General features: G+C 36.4%; 1 protein-coding gene across 2 annotated transcripts in view; it reads left to right on the top strand.

Moving 5' to 3' along the window:
* Positions 1 to 24,785, top strand: part of CDH7 (cadherin 7) — a 72,852-nt gene that overhangs the window by 25,227 nt on the left and 22,840 nt on the right. For both annotated transcript variants that reach the window (XM_009284080.1, XM_019473343.1), the window contains exons 2-5: positions 3,944 to 4,238; positions 11,725 to 11,844; positions 14,150 to 14,317; positions 15,628 to 15,815. In XM_009284080.1, coding sequence (XP_009282355.1) covers positions 3,944 to 4,238; positions 11,725 to 11,844; positions 14,150 to 14,317; positions 15,628 to 15,815 — 771 coding nt within the window. The remainder of the gene's footprint in view (positions 1 to 3,943; positions 4,239 to 11,724; positions 11,845 to 14,149; positions 14,318 to 15,627; positions 15,816 to 24,785) is intronic.

Raw genomic sequence — 24,785 nt, 5'->3', positions numbered from 1 at the left:
AAATGAATTGGAAGTATACAGCCGTCTTTACCTATAGCATTCCTCTTTCAGAAAACAGAGGGAGGAATTTTATTTACAATATTTATTGCAAACTAATTCTGAAAGAAAATTTGTCTGGGATGTTCCAGGATGGGATCAAATGAGGTTTACCCAGTGAATCCTTGAATCCTCCATGTCTCTTGAAACAAGAATTTGAAACTGCCTTTGTCTTGATCCTCTCTACTTCTAAAGTCATAGTCCCCATGTGTAGCTACAGAGTGAGATGCAGTTCTGTTTCCTACATGAATGTCTCTGTAGAAAGTGGGAGGAGTGATAGACAAGCTAGTAGATGGCACCGCTATAGATGCTTTCTGGTGTCTTCCTGTAAAGTACAACGGTCTTGAGGACTAATATAATTCTATATAATTGTTGGTAAATTAATCGCAAGAACAAATAAAAATCCCAGGTCTCATTCTTAAATTTGTTTCTTCTTAAAAAAAGGTAGGGGAAAAAACAAAACACACACCCCTCCCAAACCACCAACAACAAAAAAAAGAACGTGCAAAGTGTTTTCTAAAGCCAACTTTAAAAGGAAAATATTACTTCTCACTTCCTAGGATTTTAAACTAAATAGCTGGAAGTACAGGTAGTTTGAAGTCACATTTGGTAGTAGCAGAGCTGTAAATATGGTACAGGGCTGCTGCATTCACAAATTTTGTTCTTAGTTGCAAATCACTGATGATTCTACATTAATGACTTTGAAGATCATTGTTTGGAAGGATTATATTGGGTGGAACTGGAATAAAGGTGATCTTAAAACTGCACCAAACATACGTTCTGTCAGCCTAGTTTATTTTTGCATTGTTCTCTTGTATTGTACTTTTAAGTTATCTCAGATTGACACTAAAATACACAGTAAAATGTTGAAAAAAGTTCTTTAGAGTGCTTTACACAGAATTGATTGTATTATAGTGCCAAAGATAAAATAAATCTTGAGCTATATCACCTTCCTGGGGTTAAGTAGGTAGAGAATGGTGCTTTACTAACTTGAGCATGGGCCAGCATTGTTTTTTAAAGGCTTAGTAGAACAAAGTTTTAATAAAAGATACAAAGAAGTTTGCTCTCCCAGAGCCTCAACCTTGGAGTAACAAAGGTCATTGCTAATCACTTACTAATCCATGCAGTAGCAGTTTTCTACCAAGGCATCGTTCCAAAAAGTGGCTTCTGTTCAGCATTTCACTCCAGGGCACCAGCCACTGTAGTGTAATCCATGAGGAGATTTATGGACCTCAGAGTGGGACTCCTTAAAAAACAATGTGTTAATCAGCGAGCCACTGAGTAAGCAAATGGGAAATGCTGAAGCTACAGAATTTCTTCTTTCTCTGGTATGTGAAAGCCTTACTCAGTGCATCTTTGAGGATTTACACTTCTGGCCTCTCCCCTGAAAGTCTCTTTTCTTTCAAAACACTGCTAGAAAGTTATTCAGGATAGGTCTGGATCTAAATACAAGGTGAAAGGGAGACTGTGCAGCCCTGCAGCATGAGACCCAGGTGTGAGTGCTACACTCTGGTGTGCTGATGGGCTCAACTTCACCCCCATGAGAGACTGCTACGTTGCTCTCAGCAAGTTGAGACATGGAATCCCTTCCCTTCTCTGCCTGAAGAGATCTACTTACACATCTCTAACATTCAGAAAACTGCTCTGCCTGATAAACTGCTGGGTAAGCTGGTGTCATCTGCTTTTCTCTCATCCAGCACATCCTTAAGTATGCCACAAAAGATGGAATAACTTTTACAGGAAGAATGGGAGAGTCTCAGCCACCACAGAAAGACCAGTGCTCTGCTAGAATATGGGATATGGAGAAAACTGAATCACTTTAAGAAGACAAAGGCATTGAATCTTTGCATCCCATAACTTCAGTTCTTGGGTAATGTGACGCTCAGCATTTCAGTCTGGACTGGAGGATTCTGGCTATGTAGGGGAACCCACACAATGCCTCTGTAGCACATAGGAGACATGCACCCTGAAGTAGGTCTTAGAAAAAGAAAAGAGGGGAAAAAAAAGTAAAACAAAATCAAAAACAAGCCAGACAGATTCTTACTTGCACATGCCACTGCTCCTTTGTAGGGAAGATGGGTACTTCTTCCAGTCAAGTTTGAAAAAGCAGCAAAAGCCCCAACTGCCAGATTTGTGAGATGAACAGAGGTATTATTTATTGAATAAACCCCCAGCCGTTAGGGCTGATGAATATGCAGTGCTGAGGATCTTGAAAGAGCCTGGATGTGATATACATTTTACCTTGATCTGCTCACAGTGTCAGCATTGACTATTCTTGAGTGTGCTGAGAAGTAGGACTTTAAATGTTCAGAGAACTCCACCAAAGAAATCTCAGGGTTGTTTAGGTATCTCAGGAGTTAGGTAGCAGCAGAATGAGGGTAAGCTATATTTTCAAATAATGTATCTAATTTGATTTAGACACCCTAGTTCTGTTTTTTGATCCAGTCCAAAGCTCAGACTCCATTTCTGCCTTAAAAGAGAGAGGGAGTGCACAGTAATTGCATAAGTATGAGATATCCAGACAGTGTAAGTGAAATAATGTGTAAGAAATAGGCAGCTTTTTATCCAGCTGAAAAATTCAAAACTGATCACGAATACTTCCCTGCTGAAATAGGAAAAGCTTTTGCAGCTGTGCTAAGTTATGCCTGAGATAGCAATTTTCTGCATGTATTCTGGAAGTGATTACTATCTCAGTGATACTCCCAGCTGAGAGAAAAAAAATGTTAGTGGAGGAAATTATGATGATGATGGTGACAGTAGAGTTACCTCCAAACTCAACATGACATGGAGTTAGGGCAGGTACAAAGTAGATAAGAGACATAAAGAATCTGAACATCTTTAACATTGTCCTCAGCTATTTACGAGTAATAATCCACTTTTTAACAAGAAAGCAAGTACTTTGAATTTTACTGATGTTCTTTTCACTTGTACCATATTAAATGTATCGTGTGTGTGTGTTACTTTAATGTGATATCCAGATCAATTACATTGCTGATACAAGTTTGAAAAGTGTATGAGAATTGTTTGAGTCTGTGTTCTGTAACAGGAAGGTGAGACTCAGTAGACATAAAAGAGCTACAAAACCTATGGAATCTTGTTGTGTAACTTAAAATAGCTTGTGTGATGAGGAAGAAAATTTCTCTCTGTACATCTGTCTTGCAATTCTAATGGAAGATACATTTTGACCTACTGAGGTACATTTGTTCTGTGCCTGCTACAAGTAGTCCCGGGGAAACTACACCTCGCTTTCAATGCTGTGTAGTTCAGGTGGTGCCAGGACACTTCTTGGTCTTTCTCAGACTCTGCATTTTTCTGAAGTTAGATAATGGAAAACAAGATACGGAAGTGAAGTTACCAGCCCATCAGATAGTAGTGAGCAATCTATCAACCAATCCATTTTAATTCATTTGACATGTTTTACTGCTCTACACAGTAAACACTGAGGAAATCAATGTGTCATTTCCCATACATGTGCAGGAGCAAACACACATTGACATTAAGTTTAGAGGGACATTTGTTTGAAGTCTCACCCTTCAGTAAGATAATAAGCTGAAACCACAATGTAGTTAAATTCAGGTAGGAATAAAGTCATGGTTATAATCATATATGTGCATGTGTGTATGTGTGTGGCTATGTAAAACTGTGATATGAGAAGACTGTAAGACAATATCAAATGCATTTGAAAATGAGATTGTTTGCAGGAAAGAATGAAATTATCCTGCTCAAAAGAGCAAGCTGACAGATTCTAATGGTCCCTCACATGCTGTGTACAATAAACATTCAGCTTATCTTTCCAAGAACAATAAAATTCCATGTACTATTGCTCGACATAAGAATGATTTTTACATGTCTTCATGCCACTGACTCTCTTGTAAGTTAATCTCATCTCTCATCAATTTTTCACCAGCTTCACTCTGATGTTGATAAAGGAGATGGTTCCATCAAATACATCTTGTCAGGCGAAGGGGCAAGTTCCATTTTCATTATTGATGAGAACACGGGGGATATTCATGCTACAAAGAGGCTGGATCGAGAAGAGCAGGCCTACTACACGCTCCGAGCACAAGCACTAGATAGGCTGACTAATAAACCCGTGGAACCAGAATCTGAGTTCGTCATTAAGATTCAGGACATCAATGACAATGAACCAAAATTTCTGGATGGTCCTTACACTGCTGGAGTTCCCGAGATGTCTCCTGTGGGTAAGTGAAAATACACTATTGGTGTTGTGGGAAATTTGTTCCTATTGCCTTTTTAAAAATTTCATTATTTTTTACTGTATTGCACTAAGCTACTTAATTATTTATGAGGCACCTGCAACAGTTAGATATTTCAAGACTTAACTGGAAATAACATGCTAGATTAAGTATTTACCCTTTCAAAAATGTTGTGAAACTCAAATAGCTATGTAGGGATTCAGATAAGCATTTTATGGTGCATTTCTCATTGCAGTGCCCAGAGGCTTTGTTTTATAATTCTTATTAACAATAATAAGTTTCACACCTATGCTATGGTTCTCAGAGGTGATAATGTATCATTTTGTTCAGATAAAGTCCGTTCTTAACAAACTCTTCAAATTCCTGCTAGTGCATAGCATAGTTTTTTCGTTGTGTTGCATGTATCAGCAACCTTTTACTGTATATCTTTTCTAATACTGAAATCCAGCTCTCTGGGAAATACATATAAGTAGCAGTGACTGGGCTATAACTTGAGATAGTTTCAAAATTCCTGTGGAATCAGAGAAGAATGGCTTTTAGAGGCTTCAGACCCTCTGTTGGAAAAGAAGAAATGTTAATTTTTCCTGAGTTTGAATTAGGGAAGAATTTCAACACCAAATCCACTCTCTCTTCATTTTGAAGAGACCAAGTGCTCCTGTTGTCAGGTGCCACTGTTCCTTTGAAAGCTGACTGATTTGGACCAGATAGAAGTTTGGCCCAGAGACATTTTGGTAAATTTTACTTTAACCTGAAATTATAAATGCAAGCATGAAGCTAAAAAAAGCAGAAGATTAATCTACTTCAGTGGAAATACATGTATGGCAAGTCTCACTACAGGTTAAGAGAGTTATATGGTGATTGAAATTAGGATTTTCTTTGCTTGACTGTTTTTAAACCTTATCAAAATTTGATACTCTTACAGTAAGACTGCCCGTATAGAATTTGCTATAGTTTCCTCAATACCATCTCCTGTGTTTTTGGATGTTAAACAATGCCTCTAAATTAGAGCTAGAGAGAGAAAAAGAATCTTCCCTGCCTAAGTGCCCTGCAGCAATCATTAGTCAACATTGCTTTTATATTTGAAACTCAGCTTAGGAGCCAATAGGAAATAAGTTATATATTGCTAATGAGTTTTCTATGTATTTATTTTACTAAGCAGTGAGCATAAACACTATTTCTCATTTGATACTTGGCACTTGTTCATTGTCAGTCGAGCACTATGTGGATGGCTGAACGGGCAATAGTAGCCTTGGAAAGAAAGATGGACACCACAGTTTTTGAAGAGTATCAGGGAGGAGATGAAGTCATGATACATTGCTGAGAACTTTTTACTGCTGCACTGTGGCAAAACAGAGATAATAAGATAGTCTAAGATTGTAAAACCTAAATATTCAGCTTTTCAAAAATATGTTCTGTAAAAAATATAGCTTTTTTTTAAAATTGCTGTTTTATTTTAGAATTAGATTATTTAAGTGAGCTGTACCATGCAGCAATGGTTAGATTTTTGCACCTTTGTCTTGTGCCCTGAAGAACAATATCTCCACATTTCCTTTTTGCATGAGTTACCTCTGTCTTGTCCTGTACTGTCATACTGACATATAGACAACTACTACAGATATATGAGGTTTACCTACACACACAAATCCATGCCTGTACCCCTCACCCATGCTCCATTTGTTCCAAAAATATATTGGGAATCAATCTGCGGGGAGCACACAGTGTGAAGTGGAGAACATAAGAACTATTTTTCAAAATGAGCTGCTTTTGCATATTTTGTTGAATCTTTGCCACATAAATGACTGAAAGAAATTCTCTCCCATACGGACTGCAGCACCAAATATATATTCAACTTAGGTGGAATATCGTGCAAAATTATTAACTGAGACTTGTGCACTCTCTGGGATTAGTGTCGACTAAGGGTGGTTTCATCTTTATGAGCTTCCTGAAACTGTACATTTTAAACATCTTCATGGTTTGTATCACACAGCTACTGGGTCCTGCATTGTTACTGAATTAAGGATTACCATGAAATGCCTGTGTGGCACTTGTCTTACATAGTCACGTCGATTCATAGTTTATTCGTATAACACAATTTTTAATTAATCACCTGAAGCATTCATGAAATATTAAGGAGAAACAAAGTATCTCTCTCCTATTTTGTTAAAAATTATATCCATGACAAGGATTTTTAATTGGATATTAAACAAAATGAAAGAGATCGCAGGATTATAAACCCAAATTAACTATAAAGCTAGGAGAACTATAACCTTTAACCTAAAGAGTGGTTATGCAAGTATAATAATTCTGTATTTTATTTGACAAATATTTTAGGACATTATCTAAGGCTAATTGAAGTCAATCTTTTCTGTTACTTGAAATTACTTTGGATCAGGTTCAAATTATATTTGGGTCAGGCCCAATTATATTGATTATTCTGGATAGGGTAAATATCTTGGTGGCTTGTAAATCTATTCATAGCAAAAACCTCAAAGATATGGCTTATCTGAAAATCATAGGGCTTTTTTTTTAACGTATGTCTCACTTAAAAAATCTAGCAGTGTTGTATGTCAAACAAAAAGATTGCAAATTATAGTTGAAGGAGTGTTAAAAGAGTGTTCCTGTGATGTTGACCACAAAAATAGCTGATGCGAGATACTGATCTGTTTGGCTTATAGACAAGGGAACTAGGGATAAAAATTCCAATACCCAACATAGGTTTGGTTTTGTTTAATCTTCTCTACTCTCCAGACATATCAACAGCTTTGCTTGTTACCCAGCACAACAAATATCTTTCTTGCCACGTTTGTTATTTCTGATTGAGACGGATAGAAACATTTGATTTTTATATCAAAGAAAAAAAAAAGGCAAAAAAAAGAGCTTTATATCATGCTTAAATCTTTGGTACACGTGGGTTAGTGGGTTTTGAGAGCCTGAATAAAGGGAGAGTGTCTCTTTCCAGTCACAAGACCCCTCTGCTTCACTTTATCTGACCTTGCTGCTGGGCTGGGACCAGTCTTGGGCTTTGTCACCAAGTGAAGGCAACCTAACTAGGTTGTGGGAGGAGAGGGAGGAGGTGAAGAAGGTAGAACCTGCCCCCAGGTGCTGCCTCTCCCCCTTCACACCCCTGGAGGGAAAAGGCTGTGGAGGCATTGCTGCATCAGCTCTGGGCGAGGGCCAGTGGCAGAAGCACAGAAATACCAGGTGGTATGGAGCAAAACCAGGCTGGGCTGTTGCCTGTAAGGATTAAGCAGGTATTATGGATAACTTGATAGTAAAGGTGTTTAATATTTCTAGTAGCAGCTGATATCACGCAGAAATGTGATGCCATCATGGAATTGATTTGTGTATTACACATACTACACATCATTAATTGATATCAGTCAATGTCTTTAATAACTGACTGCCTTTAAAGGTCTATTTTTAATTGTTATTGTGGTTACAGTTCAATTGATAAGGGTTTGTGCAGTTTCAAAACTAAGCATTTGTTAAGTTCATCTAGTTTTAGAAACTAGTTTTCCCTTAAATGATTTCACCAATGTTAAACATGGAAGTCACACAAGCATTTCTCATACAAACTTATTTAAAAACTCTGGTAAAATACCACACAAGTTACTAGCAAGCTTTTTAAAAAGCTCTGTGCAGAGGTTTCTAAAACAATAAACTCAGAGATTTAAAAAGGATCCCTCTGAAGGATCTCCAACTAAAAATAAACTTCAGCAACCAGTTTACCTTTATCTGACCCTATCACAGAAAAGGTTGATCTCTGCAACGTGTTGGAAACGTTGCTGAGTCTTGACTTGGGTAAATTAAAGTACAAATAATGTTCTAAATTCAAGGTCCTCTTTGCAAAACCTCCTCCCTTCCTTTTGCCCTAATATCAGAACTTAAATAGGTCAAGTTCTCAGATTACTGCGATTCTGTAATATCTACCAATATCTATTGAAGGTTAGGTTAAAAATCATAGCTTAAACATTCTGGAAAAAACCAGAAATCTGTGCCAGCCACACAAAATTCAGTGTGTTATTAGCTAGTATCAATAAAGAAATATGTGGAACACCTTTTGATTAGCAGCGTGGATTTTCCCTCAGTATTGCTGCAATTGCTGAAAAAGTTTATGAAGTTGCTACATGTAGAATTCTTTATAATGAACTGATATTCAAGCTTTGTTACAAAGACATAATTGTAGAGAAAAATAATTGTAGAGGAATCCATATCTGAGAGGGAAAGACACTTTTTCAGTAAATAACCCCTACTTATTTTTTCAACCCATATCAGACACACAAACTGTAAGAAATATTTAAAGGTGTAGTTGCGAAGCTACAGGTTATAACAAGTCACTAATGAAAGTTTGTGGTAGGGTTAGTGTCCTATTTACGCCTGCAGTCTAGGGCTCTGAACAATGCTGCCATAAACAGGATTTACTGGGACACTCATTCTGTTGGATGGAGTGAAGGTGTAGTGCCTTTTGTTGACTGTCCCATGTTACTTGTAAGTCCTAGTCTTGGACGCATGTATGACAGCTGACTGCCTGTGTGTTATGAGGTAGGGCAAAGTGTTCAAGAATAAAAGGAAGACTTAATTTCAGTGCAGGAACACAAACTCTCCTTTTGTAAGATGATGTAGCTGGAACTACGATGCAACCATTTGCATCGTATCCAACTATGGATACTCATACTCATACTCATGAGTATCCATAGAGCTTTATTGGTTACATTTTTTTTAAGGAAAAGAAGCATATGAATTTGACATCAATCCATTGCAAGAAAAATTAGGACAGCTCTGTGTTGCAATGATCGTCCTCTGAAGGAATTCCTGTTCTTCAGGAGAAATCTGCTTCCTTTGGAAAAATCTCCGGAAATCTTCACACGCTGATCTTTCTGTGCATCATGTTTCCTTGGAACTGATTTCCTACACGTAGGACTTTTCACATAGTTAGCATACCTTATGTTAGCTTGCATATTCTGTTTAAAAAATATATTGTGTAGAAATCTCCCTTTCAGCATGGGACTTCTGGAAGCTCAAAGTTTTTGTGGGCAACTGGTAAAGCAATAATGACAACAGCAGTTGTTTTAAAAGATCTTTCCCCCATGAGGTTTGAGAGAAGTTGATTAGCACAAAAGGACTAGAAAAGTATAATTGTGTTTTAGTTGCTGATTACACTCAAATGGGATGAGTGCAGAAAGATTTGGTGTTAGAATTTCTACTTTCTACCTAAATTTTCTAAAGGATCTACATGTTTTAGGAGAAAGCTAATTAGATTCAGATACTGACTTTATTCATTTCACGGAATGTAGAGGGTTTGTTTGCTACATCAATAGATTTTTACAGCAAACAAGCACTTCTAAGCTTGCAGGATTTCCAAAAGGTCTGTGCTGAGGTTGCAGAGCCTGTAATTTCTTTGCTCTTGTATTGGTCTGGAGTCCTTGAAAGTGGCAAGAGCAAGGAGCAAAGACGTAACTGTGTGTGAGGTTTATAAGCACTTTTGCCAATATTTGCAGACATTGTAAGCTTCATTGGCAGGGCTTAGGGACTTTGTAAATGTGGTAAGCCTGGCTTTCACAAAGAACACAGGATGTCAAATAGTCATTATGATACCCTTGTACTCAAAAGCTGGAGAGACTCTGGCAAGTTTAAAATAGGTCCCTGTATGAAATTACATTATAGACTAATCTGTAAAATCAGTTTGACATACTGAATCAAAGCTCTTAGTTACTGGTGAACAGAAAATTGATGTATTTTAAGTCCCATAACTGATAAATGACTTGATGGATTAACTACCAATTTTCTTTTTAAACTTTCCATCTACTTAATAGTTGCATGTGAAATTTCAGGTTGAGAATAACCTTTTCCCTGTCCAAAAATATTAGACAGTCCACACGAGAGAAAAATTGCATTTAAAATAGAATTGCAATCATAATACTTTGTCATGGATACTTCAGGAAGAGAGATCAGGAATGTGGGTTAGTTAGACCATAACTTAAGTGAATGAAGTTATTTTATGAATGATCTTTTCTGGTCAGAATTCATTCAAGCAGATCCCATCCTTTGTAATCTGTACCATTTTATGGAGGGCTGCACTTAATCCTCTCTCTCCAAACCTTCGGCCTGGTCCCAGGACGCTATGATCCTCTACTTAACTGAGAATTGAGAAGCTGAGGAAAATGGATGGGAGACGTACTATATCAGACATGAAGAATTTCAGAACTTTCTCCCACCCATTTCCAAAAAAAATCCAAATAAAACTGACCAGAATACAATTTACGTTAAGTTCATCCTGGACACTTGCTATTGCGGTTTGTTTTTAAAGAGTGATTTCTAGACTTGTGCTCTCATTTTCGCATGTCAAAAATGTGTTCATTCGGAAAATGAACACTCTCTTTAACAAATGCTTTTCTCTAGTCTTGTGTCTAAATCCAATTTCTGAAGGAATCTGATCCTCTTTTCAAGACCTTTCCTGGGCGTCTGCCAAATTGCTACAATATTAATTTGCAACCTAACCTCCAAATGGGTCCTTGGGCTGTTGAATGGAAGGTCTCAATGTTCCAGACAATCTGCCAGTGAGAAAAAATAATCCTTTCTGGCTATCAAAGGGTGGTGACCATGGCCAAGGCCCTGGCTCCCAAGTGTCATTTTATTCTGGTCTCAGCATACATCATGGAAGCTGTTGTACAGAACAAAGCAAATGGGAACTGACGTGAAGAACATAATGAATAGGAGCTGGATGCAGAATGAGATCCTCACAAAATATATGCTTCTTGCTAGCCATTTAGACATTTTGCTTTCTTATTCCTGTCAACATAGAGACATTTCTTGCTAAAGAAATGTTCATGCAGCAGATTATTACCACAACTGATACTAAAGTATTGCAGATCATTGAAGGAAATGAGTACTTTTTAAAGGAATTGAGAGACAGCTCTCACCCGTTTTGATCTGAGCTGAAACAGAAACTCTTCAGCCATCTCTTTATAAAAGGGCAGATCATTATATAGGCTAAAACTAATTTTATATATATATGTACAATTATCAAAATATATAATACTGATATATGTATGCGTATTTGAATCTCTAACTACTCATTACAATTTTAACATGCAGACTTCTCTTCAAAGGGAAACTATTACTGTATTTCATACTTAAACATACCTCTGGCATCACCATTTAAGAAATATTGTTCACATACCCTCCATCAACCAAAGGCAGAGATAGAGAGGGGGAGCTACCGAAGGAGTTGATTTTTATTGCCGTGGGTCAAAGGCTGAGACTATTTGGGAAGACTGAACTCTGTAATAGCCAATACCACTGATTTACAAAGAGGACCTTATACTCTAAGCCGAATCAGCATGGAAATGATGAATAGTTGTAAAAAAGCCACATCACACTGTTCCAGATATATATTGGCACAACATGTTGAATAAGTGTAATTCAGATTTTTGGATCTTTTATGTACAATAGTTCCTTAAACATTTTGCAGGTACTTCTGTAGTTCAAGTGACAGCCACTGATGCAGATGATCCTACTTACGGCAACAGTGCTCGAGTGGTTTACAGCATATTGCAAGGGCAACCTTACTTTTCTGTGGAGCCCAAAACAGGTAACTTTCCATAAACTCTCTGCACTAATGCTGAGAAAAAAACAAAATGTGCATTAAAACTTGCTAGGCACTTATTAATGTGGTCTCTTGGTTAATTGACTACATTTGGATTTTGTTGATCTTTTAATCTCTTATTCTTCAGAACAGATTATGAAAACCACACATCTGAGCTATGTGATAAGCAGAAATTCCTGGAATGGGAATTTTTATCTTCTTGACAATCTACTAGCTCCCTGGCCTGCTGCCTGTTGCCATCTTTCTGATCAATGAAAATTTCAAGATGCTGTGAACAAGTTTTCTTGCAGATGTTTGTTTTAGAAATATCTAAATATTACATAGCCATATTTCCTTAAGTATAGATTTACGGCATGATCACCTCTCCATTCTACTTTTTAAACTGAAGTTTTATTGTGGGAAATGTATATTTTCTTTATTAGTTTGAAGAAGAAAACACTGTGCTTCCTATCCTTATCTGATAAAACATTTTGCTGCCACTTGCAAAACAAATTACTGGTGGAACTTTCTTTTATAATTTTCATGAAATTTTGTGAATATTTTAAGCCACAACAAGATGCAACCTTTAATCCTCTGTTGGTTTAATAAACATTACCCATTCTACTGTATCATTTCATAGAGCGGGAAAATATGTTCTCGCTCTGCTCAGTTCAGTTTGGTGCCTAAGCCTTCACTTACACCAACATGGAGAAGAGTTATAATCTTCATTTCAGAGATGGACAAGTTGAGACAAAGAGAAACAAACTATTTACCCTATTTATCATAACCAATCTGTGATGTGAGTCAGACATGAATCCCAATGCTATGACCAAAAGGTCACACTCTATTTAACAACATCTAAATTTGCAGAAATAAATACTATAATTATTTTCATATTGCAACAGGTCCATCCTCAGCAGAAGTTCTATAGAAATTTCTTTTTCCCCCCAATAAGTATGATTTATTGTGGTTTTCTCTCTGTCTCTTTCTCTCCATGTATATGTATGTACAATGTATATTGTCATAATGACTGCAGACAGCCCTTGAACAATAATATGGTAGTTTCTGCTAAATGAAAATTTTTAAGGATTCAGACTGAAATGTTTGCATACATTTTCACTTTGATGTGGTACTGTGTGCATGATAATTAGCTTCCAAATGATTGGTTAACGTTGCCTGGCAATTTAACTATGATAGAAAAACAAGCAGGCCAGAAAAAACAATGTAGAAACAATAACGTTATGAAAATGTATATTAATTGTTTTTTAACATGTCTTGTAAAATGGATGAAGTAGTGCCAGACAGTCTGATTGTGAAATAAATGTTTCAACCCAGAGATGATTAATGGCAAGTCCTGCATTCATAAGGGAAGAAAGAAATACAACTCTAAACATTCAACAAATATCAGATGAAGAGATATGTGTCCCAATGTGCCTCTCCTTTATTTAGTTTGTTTATGTTTCTTTTGCTGCTGACACTAAGTGCTGGTGGAGTAAACGGCTGCCTCTCTGGAAATCAGAGTTAGTGGCTGTACTGTGTACTGAGCATGAAATATTCATAAAGTCATCATGTTTTGAGAAGGCATATTTCTTTTCTGATCTGTATCAGCAGAACTGAAAGGACGAAACATGAAGCTTTCTTCTGGTTTTCATTTCAAATCAATTAATTACAAATTATATGCAGATCATCAAATGGATATAATAAAAAATACTTCAGATATTACAGTATTTCCATTAATAAATAAAAAATCTCTTAATTACACTAATGCTTTAGAAGTGGGTATTGTTAAAGCAAATACATCATAAAATAAGATCATTTCATATATATGCAGAGTGTGGCATGTTATCAATATTAGTAAGAGTTAATGTGGTGAATGACTATTCAAGACATTGTGAAATGAGTCTTGACCTTGGAATCTTAAAAATGAGTGCAGAATATTCTGTTCTTCCTAGCTCTAAAAGAGTAGGAAATCAAACACAGAAGATGATATCTTCCAGGGAAGGGAGTGTTACCCAAGTCGTTATGAAGTCTGTAGTTCAGGGAGAAAATATTCGGAAAAAAAGCAGTCATGGATGGCATGACCCGCAGAATCTAGTATTAAATAAAAATTGGTGGATTTTGGTGACTACTTAAAATAAGCTTGTAGTATGTCAGTTCAGCTCCTGGTCAAAACCTGTGATATTAGTGTTTAAATTAATTCTTTCCTCTCTTGTTGCGATCATTGATCTGCTGCTACCTTTTAATGGCAAACTCAGCTTTCACGGTAATGTATTTGCTTGTGCAATCATTGACATATCTTGTCTTACTGCAGGTGTTATCAAGACTGCCCTTCCGAATATGGATAGAGAAGCCAAGGACCAATACCTACTAGTTATTCAAGCAAAGGACATGGTTGGGCAGAATGGTGGGTTATCGGGGACTACATCTGTAACTGTCACCCTGACTGATGTTAATGACAACCCACCCCGCTTTCCACGACGTAAGTTACTTTGTAAAAATATGACTTGTAATATTATTTCTAAACACTGTTATTTTCTTCACGTCATGCTATTTCTGAACAAAGAGTAAAAGTGCTCAGCTTCCACGTTAAGTACTTTGAGAATCACTGACAGCAATGATGATGATGATGATGATTACATTTGGAAGAATCTTTTTTCTTTAGCTAATATGTTTCAGATCAGTTGAAATTATGTACAGCAGGTACATTTATTAATGTATTTTACTTCCTGTCTATGAATAAAAAGACAAAAAAAGATACACCTTAATAGATATTTAGCTCTTGCCAGTTGGGCTTCAGGATGCACAGCTCTTTAACTTGACTCTTAAGCCTTCATATTCCTTTGGCTTTTTAACAGGTTTTCTCTTGTGCATACGGTGTTTCCTAGGGAGTTAATCACAGAAGAGCTGGAAAGTCATCTTCCCTTCATTTACTTTCTTTGACCAAGGTGGCTCTCATCCTAACCAAAGAAAGGAATACACAGTTGTACGCTCAAACCTGAAGAGCTCAGTTTATTGTTAGTATTCTGTCTGGGGTGCTTTTTTTTTTTAAGAAAAGTCCTTGCTAAGTAGAATTAAAATAATGTGAAGAATATATTCACGTCCACTCCAGTCTCACCTCCAACGATATAAAAAAATAGATCTGTACATAATAGATTTCCTGTTATTTCAAGCCACCAACTGCTTGAAATAATAATAGAAATAACTGAAGTTATTTTTAGGGTGTTATTGGGCTACAGAGTGCACTCAGATACCCTTTTGACAGCATATATATAATTTTTTACTTGAATGAAAAAGCTAGAGTTTTCAAGAATACAGATGGTGCACTTACTGTTAAAGAAATGAATATATATCAATTTCTATTCATATTCAGATTGCAAACTGCCTAATCAAGATACACAGCTATAAAAGAATAAAAGCTTATATTGATATTATTTGACTTGGGTTTTTTCCTCTTTTGTGGAAAACAAAGTAAAATATTTTCTGCATTGGAACTCTGTAGCAGGCATTCACCTCATGATTTGCACTTAAGTTTTGAACTATGTTTTCGCATCTTTGCCTTGCACATCTCTTGTAGGAAGAAATTATGCCCATAGTACTTAAAGCAGAGTCCATCACAAGGAAAACCTAGCAAAAAAAGGGCAATTCTATTTTAAACTGAATATATTCTGGTAGCCTGAGTAAATATTCAAGTGCATGATTTAAAGGAAGGTAGATTTTTAAGAAGGCTATAATTTTTTTTGCCTACAGTCCCAGAAGACTCTGAATTTGTTAAATTTTTAAATTTCACAGGATCATACCAGTATAATGTCCCAGAGTCTTTGCCAGTGGCTTCTGTGGTGGCCAGAATAAAAGCTGCAGACGCAGATGTGGGACCTAATGCTGAAATGGAATATAAGATTGTGGATGGTGATGGTTTGGGAGTATTCAAAATTTCTGTCGACAAAGACACCCAGGAGGGAATCATAACCATTCAGAAAGTAAGTCTGATTTTTCTCACTGATACTGTTTGGATCTGTGCAAGATGAGGAGAGGTAATGAGAGTATGAGCTTTTGTTTCTAAGAGCCTTATCTGCTGTAAAATTTTCCATTGGCATATTTCCTCTTGACTTCAGTGTGTGCGTGTGTGTGTGTGATTTGGAGCTTTTTAATGACTTACACTGAAAATTCTTGTGGGTTTTTTTTGGCAATAGCTGTATTGTTTTGATGAGCTTTTTTTTTAAAGCTCCTGCACGTACAAGTTTGGATGGGAATCTCAGCTTTAGTCTCACTTGTCTTTATATTAAAGAGAAAATGTGAAAATATATCTTACAGTAAAAATGCAAGCTCCGAATTCAAAATGGATCCCAAATGTAATTTAAAAAAAAAGTATCTAATTGTCTTTGGCTGATGTTGTTCTATTCAGGAGGCACACATTACTAATGTTAAAATTATATATTAGTAAGAATAGTTGTTTTACAAGACAATATACTATAAAAATATTTTTTCCAAAAAATTGAAATATTTAAAAAAATAGTTTTTCTTCTTAGCTTTCTATATGTACAGTTAGAAAACTAACATTTTAAAATTGAAAATCATGCTTATATAAAAATATTAAAACTCAGCATTCTTACCTTGCTGCAACACATTTTAGAGTATCCTTTTACAAAATAAAAGTGTGTTGAAATATTTTACAAGAAAATTTAATTTTTCAGAACAAAGAAAAAAAACCCAACACCTTAGACAGAAGAATCTCTTCTCATACAATTTCATACTCTTCATGTGTGAATGCTTGGCAATGACAATACTGAATCTACGGCCCTAACTCTGCTAAGCAATTTAATACCCCCTAAAATGTGGGACTGACTTGGCATTTTAGAATATGTGTAAGTATGTTGCTGAACAAGGACCTATATTTGTAGTTAATATAATTCTATAGCAGATTTTTCTTCCCTATATACTCTTTAACCTCTGTAAACTTCACCTACCAGTTGTGGGGTTTTGGGGAGTTTTTTTGTGCCCTAACTCTGCTAAGCAATTTAATACCCCCTAAAATGTGGGACTGACTTGGCATTTTAGAATATGTGTAAGTATGTTGCTGAACAAGGACCTATATTTGTAGTTAATATAATTCTATAGCAGATTTTTCTTCCCTATATACTCTTTAACCTCTGTAAACTTCACCTACCAGTTGTGGGGTTTTGGGGTTTTTTTTTGTGCTTTGTTTTTTTGGTTTTTTTCCTTCTCTGGTGCATCAATTCCTTTCTAAAGCAATATAAAACTTCAGTAACATTTCTCCTTTGAAAGAAGTTAATACTGCATGATGTTGCAAAGCAATGGGCTAATTCTCTGATGCCCTGAACACCCGCTGAGAGCTGGTAAGCATCCATAGATGTCACAGGAAATGGAGGATGTTCAGCACCCTTGAAAGATCAGGCTCTAATATGTGTAGTGTGAATCATCTTTTTTGAAGGCAAAACCATCCATCTTAGGCTTCTTGCAAACTGTGCTAATTTCTGCTTAGCATGTTTGAAATACAAACGATCAAATGTTAGTCATCTCTTTGTTCAACAGCCAAATTCAGTGTAGCTCCTTCAGTTTGCTTGTTTAAGGTTTTTGAGCAAAGATCTGGAAGAAATATGCCTATCCTAGAGGGAGAACATTTATCAGTGCCACAGTGAGCCCCCCTGAATCAGTCAGGGGCTTCAGCGATCTAATTTGAGAACTGATGAGTTTATTTTAATTTTTAGTATGCTCTTGTAGTCATAGTGTTTGTTCCTGGAATCTCCTGATTCCAGTGTTGTACAGTGGGCCAAAGAACTGTCATTTTTTATTTCTATAATCACTTTAGCCAGGGAGTTGAGCTGGACTTTTCAGTAATGAACATTTATCCTGAGAAGTGCTTTATGAAATGTCTATTGGACTACATTAAAGAGGTTACAAAATTTTGACCTGATGAAATGCTCCAATTTGCTAATAACTTTTAAACCTAGATGCTGCTATATTTTGACACAAGAATTCAGACTTTTTTCTCTGCAGTGTTAGAACATTTCTCTCATTTACCTACTATTACCGACTTACTTTCCCCTGCCATACCCAAAGGGGAGTCCCCACACTGAGGGGCACCTCCCAAACCTCTGGATGCCCTTAGCTCTTCATTTGGACTCCAGGGAACTTGGTGCCTTGCCCCAGGCTGAAAGATCCTCCCTGCCAGCCCTGCAGATAAAACGGCAGAGAACATTGGCTAGGAGGGAAGAAACAAAGTGAAGAGCTCAAGCACAGTGGCTAACAGGCAACTGCGCCTTGTTCTTCTCTGGAGGACATGGACATAGAAGACCATTAATGACAGTGTATGCAGGTTAAATGGGCTTCAACCACCGAGCCTAACCTGCCAGATCACTATGGAGTCAGGCAGGGGTTATCCTTGCATGATAATGTGTGCTTGTTAGTAAGGAATTAGGGAAGAAATTAAGTCTGTAGCCTGGAATCTGCCTAAAAAATTTACCTTCTGGCAGGTGACATTCTGAACACCTCTGAGTGCAATTAGCTCTCTCCTTTTCATGTGTCTGAAATCACCTGAGGCATTGAGAAACAGCTCAGCCTCCAAGCGCGTGCCCATCATTTTAAACTTGTGTGTATTTATATGCTCAGATGACACGTCTGTGTACACATCAAGCAGTAAAATGCCAAGGCAAAGACTTCTGAAAAGGCACACTTCGGTTCTAAATGCAAATGTGTGCCTTAGCTTTGCATACTTTTGCTGCAATCATACATACAAATCAGCAGGCCAGGCATGAAAATCACCGCCAGTATCTCTGAGCAGCTGAAGGCACTGCTCCGTTCATTTTTGTGCTGGGTGTTGTGGAGAAAGTTTGCCACTTGATTTTTGGAGTTCCACACACAAACTGAGGATTTTACATTCTGTTTTTAGAAGGATAGCCATTTTGAGACAATTTGAAAAGTTGACTTCCTCACGAAAAACTAAGACTTTTCTGTAACACATAAGGAGCATCAAGTAAAAAAAAAAAAAAGATTTCATAAAGAATAAAAAATTGAGAGAAGAGAGATTTAAGAATTCATTGAGCAAAGCAAGTTTTTTGTATGCTCCAAGTGGATGGAATGTGAAACAAAATGCCCAGGGATCAGCAAAAATTGCAAATAAATTATTCATATATATAAATTCAGGAAAATGAACTTTTTTGAAAAAGAGAGATACCAAGAATCATGATATTAGAAAGAGAAAAATGTTACATGTCTAGGTATTTCCCAAGATTACTTGTGTATAATGGACTTGACTAATACATATATTGACTTGAAAGGTGGCAAAATTGGTGAATGAAGTTTGGGTGTGTTTAATTTTTGGTTTGGTTTGGGTTTCTTCCGTGCACATTTTAACACATTTCTTCTCTGCACCCTGTGACACAGAGACTTCAAAACATCAAAAGTCAGCAGAAAAAAATAGTTGAGGTTTTACTCTAAGAGTGATATTAATTGAAATATGGAGTGTATTCTTCCCTCATTTATCTCTCTTCTGCATTGCTAAATCCAGATACCCCTGGCTTGCATGGTTTATTCAGGATGGATTTTTCTCTAAACAGTTTGAGAACAGTGCTATTTTTCAAATAGTAGCAGTTCTGCTCATAGTTTTCATAGCCGTGGCAGGACTGGGGATTACATGGTCCTGAACATGTTAGTACTGTTGCTGCCTAGTGCCTAATGTCAGTATATACTAGGTACTAGACTAAACCTCAGTTCAAGGTAACATTTTGACAATAGGCTGGTACTCTTACAATAGCTCCCTTGACCATACGGAACCAGACGAGGGAGGAATACTTTCTCTGTGTTTTCATCCACTTGGTCTTTATCCCTCCAAAGAGTAAAGAGTAGGATTGTACTACCTTATGCAGCACAACTAAGGAGCATGCATGCTGTACCACTGTACAATGTTTGCTGCTGTATGGCTTTTCACATACTTGTGACACCTTATTTTTTTTCATCCTGGTTAGGATGTTTGAATCAGGATTAATTGAATGAGATGTGAAGTTCATGTATTCCAGAAAGTTGCTTAAGTTCATTCTAGGGGGAAAAATAAATAAATAAATAAATAAATAAATCTTTTTCAAAATATTCTTTGGGAAAAGGACTAACTTTTGTTCATGAATTTATGGCTTAAATAATAACAAGGCGTTAAGTCTGGGTGGAACTGATTTTTTGTGAGATCAGTGAGGCTAGAATTTCGTCTTATGACGAACTAGTAAAAACAGTATTGAATGATTTACTCAGCTATTGGCACTAAAAAATAAAGTCTACCTTCTTCTTCAATACATTAACTGAATTCATTAACTGAATTAATATGAAAAAAAATTATCCAACATGTATCTAGGACGGTATATAAACGTGCTTAAGTTGTTTTTAGGATGACATGCTCTGTTTCCAACCTGCAATAGGATATGAAAAATACTAGAAGACAAACTTTATTTTCCTGGTATAAACAACAAGTGAATGGGACCCATAAGCACAGTTCAGAGCGGTATTCTCAGCTTACAGGAAGGGTGGGAAAGTGGTGGGAAAACTAGTGGGGGTCTTTTCCTGTAACCTTCTATGTTCATACAACTTGTTGCCTAGTAGTTTCAAGTCACCGTGTAAACCTTCCCATTTTTTTCTTTTTGCACTTTCTCTTTTATTAAATAATAATAATAAATAAATGAAAAGTTCTTGCTTGTCAAATGAAAGAGAAGAAAGCTCTTCCTTTATTTTTATCCTGTACAGAGCAGTCTAAAGATACCACCTACTCAAACTTCGTGCCAGAGTTCTGATGTTGCAAATAATGGGAGAGTTTGGCTATTCTCCACCCCGCAGGCACACTCTCTGTAGTGAATTCCTAAATAAAGCTAAATTAGATGTGTAAGTCACTTTTAAGCAGGATTTAGGAAAACATCCATCTTAGGTGATCTTTTCAGAGAAAAAGAAATGTCTTGTACAGTTTTTGAAAAGGAATTGGGCATTTATATTTCTTAGAAGTATTTGAAAATTTTATCCTGGTTCACACTGTGACTCAGTTCTCCATCTGTAGAGTAGGATCAATTCCTTCTTGTGGTTTCATTTGTAATTTACATTCTGCTATCAGTGCTCTCTTAGTAAGGACTCAGATCATTTGCATAGCTACATTTCACAGTGGTAAGGGTGTTTGGAAGAAAAGTGTAATTTTTCTGAATATACTGGAGTTTTAAAAAACGTGTTGGATTTGTCTCTGCAGTAGCAACCTTAGAATTGAAGAAACATTTATGGAAGTTAATGATGATTCATTCATTTAATACAACAAATTCTGAAGTGTCCATGCAAACCTATGTGTGTACAATTTCAAAGTGAATTCGTGTTGACTGTTCACAGAATCCTGACTGTAATACACATGAATGGAATCTTGGCTTCACTTTCTAAGCAAAGTGCAAACACAAGACCATAGTGTTTGTAGTTTCCAAAGCACTATTCCTAAAAATAGTGCACTGAAAAAGGCATCATATAAGTACAGATCTCACTTTATTCACAAAGTTGCGGGCTATAGTTAGACTTCAGTAATAATAATAGCTTAGTAGCAAAACATCTTAAGATAAAAACCTGATAAATGATCTGTATCCACCTACACCTTTATCAAATACTTGGTGCTTAAAGTAGTAATGGTAATTCAATAATAAAAAAGGCTGCAAGGTATATTTTTATTGTATGTATCACATGTGACTTTTTGGAAGGTTATGAGATCTGATTCAAGCCATTTTGAAGTCTGTGGAGAGATTTTAGTGGACTTAAGTGCAAAAAAAAGCCTGAAGACTCTATAGAGAGAGGGTTGTCATGTCTTACTGTAGCAAGTGACAAGCATTAAGAAGATTTCCCACGGTACAGTTCTTGCTCACTTTGCCTTCATTTTGCCCCCCAATACACAGCCCTACCATCAATATCACCAACAAATTTGAATGTTAGAGGGAAAAATGTGGAAAAAAGTGTTGCAAAGTACTTTCTCATAGAAATTGACTAAGAGATTATTCTAAAACCTGAGTTCATTCTAAGACTAATACTGGCAATTATAAAAATGGGGGGGTTATGCGTAAGCTTTTGGGTGAAAAGCTATCTTTCTATTACTGTTACATTTCACTTTTTTTTGCAGCTAGAAAATTTTCTTTCAATTCTATATCAGAGTCTACAATGTAAGAACTTGAGACTTCCATGGTTCCTTTGAGAGATAATGTGCATTTGTTTGATGTACTGCAGTTTTCAATATAAAACCTGAACTGGGCTTAAAAATGGGATTTTCACCTCTGAAAAGTACATTATTACAAAGTTACCATATAATAAAAAATGAACATTACAAAAATGGGCTTCCTGTGAATGATAACTTCATATCCAGCCTCTGTAATATAGATGATTTGTTTTGTAATTTCCTTCAGACAGGATAAAATTCTTACCCCTTAAAAAAAAAAAAAAAAAAGAAAAAGAAAGAAAGAAAGACAGACCCCGCAAACCCCCAAATGAGAGAAAGATGAATGGATCCTGCACAGGATCTAATCAGATAACACCAATGCACAGATATTAATGAAGCTGTCAAGCTCTATTCACTGTACTGAAGGACTGAAGTATATATTGTCCATTTAACCTTCAACACTGATGTAGTGATTTGTAGTCTGTTGACTTGGTATTCCATTATTGGAGTCTTGAGTTTTTGTTATAGCAGGAAATAATGAAGGCATGATCTGAAGGCCAGTTAAATAATGCTCTCTGTTTAACAGACATCAGTGATAATTAGATAAGAAGAAAGAAAAAAAGGAAATCTTTTCAGTTCACTTTTTCAGTCTTTCATTAGTGTCTGTAGTGTGTAATGTCTTCATTATATTATCCACGAGTTGTTGAAACATTTCCACCAGGTCAAGAACCCCTGCATACTAATCATATCTTAGAGGTTTTGTTTATTTTCCCAGATTATATTCTGCCTCAGAACTTGGTACCTGTGTATTCACCATAGGGTCTGAGGATGTGTATCTTATAGGAACAGACTGAGGATGACTGTAGCTTTTGTAGACATTGTCACACCCCACAGGAGACAGACTCTGCTACAAAGAACTAAAATAAAACAATGTTACTGCCCCTGTATAACACAATACCATTTGATATTGTAAAACCCCTTTGCCAATCTATAGTGCCCCTCTTCTAAATGTTAATTGTTCCCCGCTGGATATGTACATACATTAGATTTTTTTTTTTTAATTTATTTTTCATTAACAAGGACCCTTATAGGTTTTGGAAACTATCAGCAGCTTTGGGTACCAGAAGATATCTGAGGGAATCCTAAGGCAGGATTCATGTTGCTGAAAGCAGATGTTTTCTTCTTCCAGTTATTGAGACTCCCTTACTAGTGACTGGTGAAAAACAGGCATTCATAAGTAGACCAGCTCGTTTCTTCCCTAGAAGAATTTTGCTACGCTCACAGTAAGCACCATATGGTGATTTTCTCAGATGTACATGGCTAAGTTAGAGAAGGTGAAACCTGCTCTTAGTAAGCAAGCCTGTTTAGAATATGCATCTATACCGTTGTTAGTTTTACATCCTTCTCTATGAGGAAATATCTTTCTAATGAACAAGATTTTTAGGTGTTCCCTACTAGTCTAACACTCCTGTAATCCAGTCAAATAAAGAATTATCTCTTTCTACATTACAAGAATAAAATATGATGATTTAAAAATGCATGTCAGCCCTTGTGATAAACATTCACATGGAAAACACGTGTTTTTATGAATTAAATTATTAAAGTTCTAATTTAGTCTTCTTTAATCAGTATAGAAACATGGGAATGTCTTAAAAAATTAATTTAAATAATATTTCTTCATTATTGTGCTTAGTCTATTCAAATTAAAATTTATATAATTTGTCCAATTACATATATTGTGCTCTATGCACTTTCTCTATTAAATCAGAATTTTCATAATCTTTTTTTCTTAGGATGACTGTGGTGTTGACATTAGTATATCATAAGAAGCTGTATTGTCTTCAGTCTCATGATATATTTCCATGTATTTGATTAAGTATTGTTGTAATCTCAGTCATCCAATTTCAACAGATATCACTGATGAATGAGAATGAATTAGCCTTCCCTTCTCCGCTACATATTTTTGTACATTCTGACTGAAAATATACTGTTTGCTAAAGGCTTGCCTTTTTTTTTTTAGTTCAACAAATCTCAGCCTTTTGTCTTTGACATTCTTCAGGTTATCATTTCTTTAGTTAATATGATATTTTTAGTGGAAAATGAGAAGTCTTAAGATATTTGTGTACTTGGTTGTCTTCTCCTTAACCTTGCTGCTAATCTGGTCATATCAGTTGCTTAATTGTTATCACTACACTATAGTTTCTGAGACATTTTTCATCATCCTAATACCACATTGCATTTGCATTATGGCTGTAAGGTTTGTTTCATAGCACATATATTGTACTTTAAATATAAAACCAAAATTAAAATTAAAAACAATTAAACATGCTTTAGTAATTAATACTGACCAGTTGTATCCATTATAGTGACCAGTATCCAGACAACCTTTCTTTTATGGCATATCTGTGTTTGGAGAGCTACGGTTACTACAGCTCTGATTCAGTGCTAGAAGTAAGCGCTTGCATAACATGAGTGTATTGGGTTTGCGTGTCAAGGTTTTGGTAGTGGGGGGGCTACAGGGGTGGCTTCTGCGAGAAGGTGCTAGAAGCTTCCTCTATGTCCGAGAGAGCCAATGCCAGCCAGCTCCAAGACAGGCCTGCCACTGGCCAAGGCCGAGCCCGTCAGCGACGGTGGAGTGCCTCTCTGATAACATGTTTAAGAAGGGGGGGAAAAAACCTGCGCAACTGCAGCTGGAGAGAGAAGTGAGAATATGTGAGAGAAACAGCCCTGCAGACACCAAGGTCAGTGAAGAAGGAGGGGGAGGAGGTGCTCCAGGTGC

This window comes from Aptenodytes forsteri, unplaced genomic scaffold (genome assembly GCF_000699145.1).
Source record: "Aptenodytes forsteri isolate BGI_AS27 unplaced genomic scaffold, ASM69914v1 Scaffold229, whole genome shotgun sequence".
Classification (NCBI taxonomy): Eukaryota; Metazoa; Chordata; class Aves; order Sphenisciformes; family Spheniscidae; genus Aptenodytes; species Aptenodytes forsteri.
Note: the sequence above shows the minus strand (reverse complement) of the source record. Positions and strands in the feature narration are given on the sequence as shown.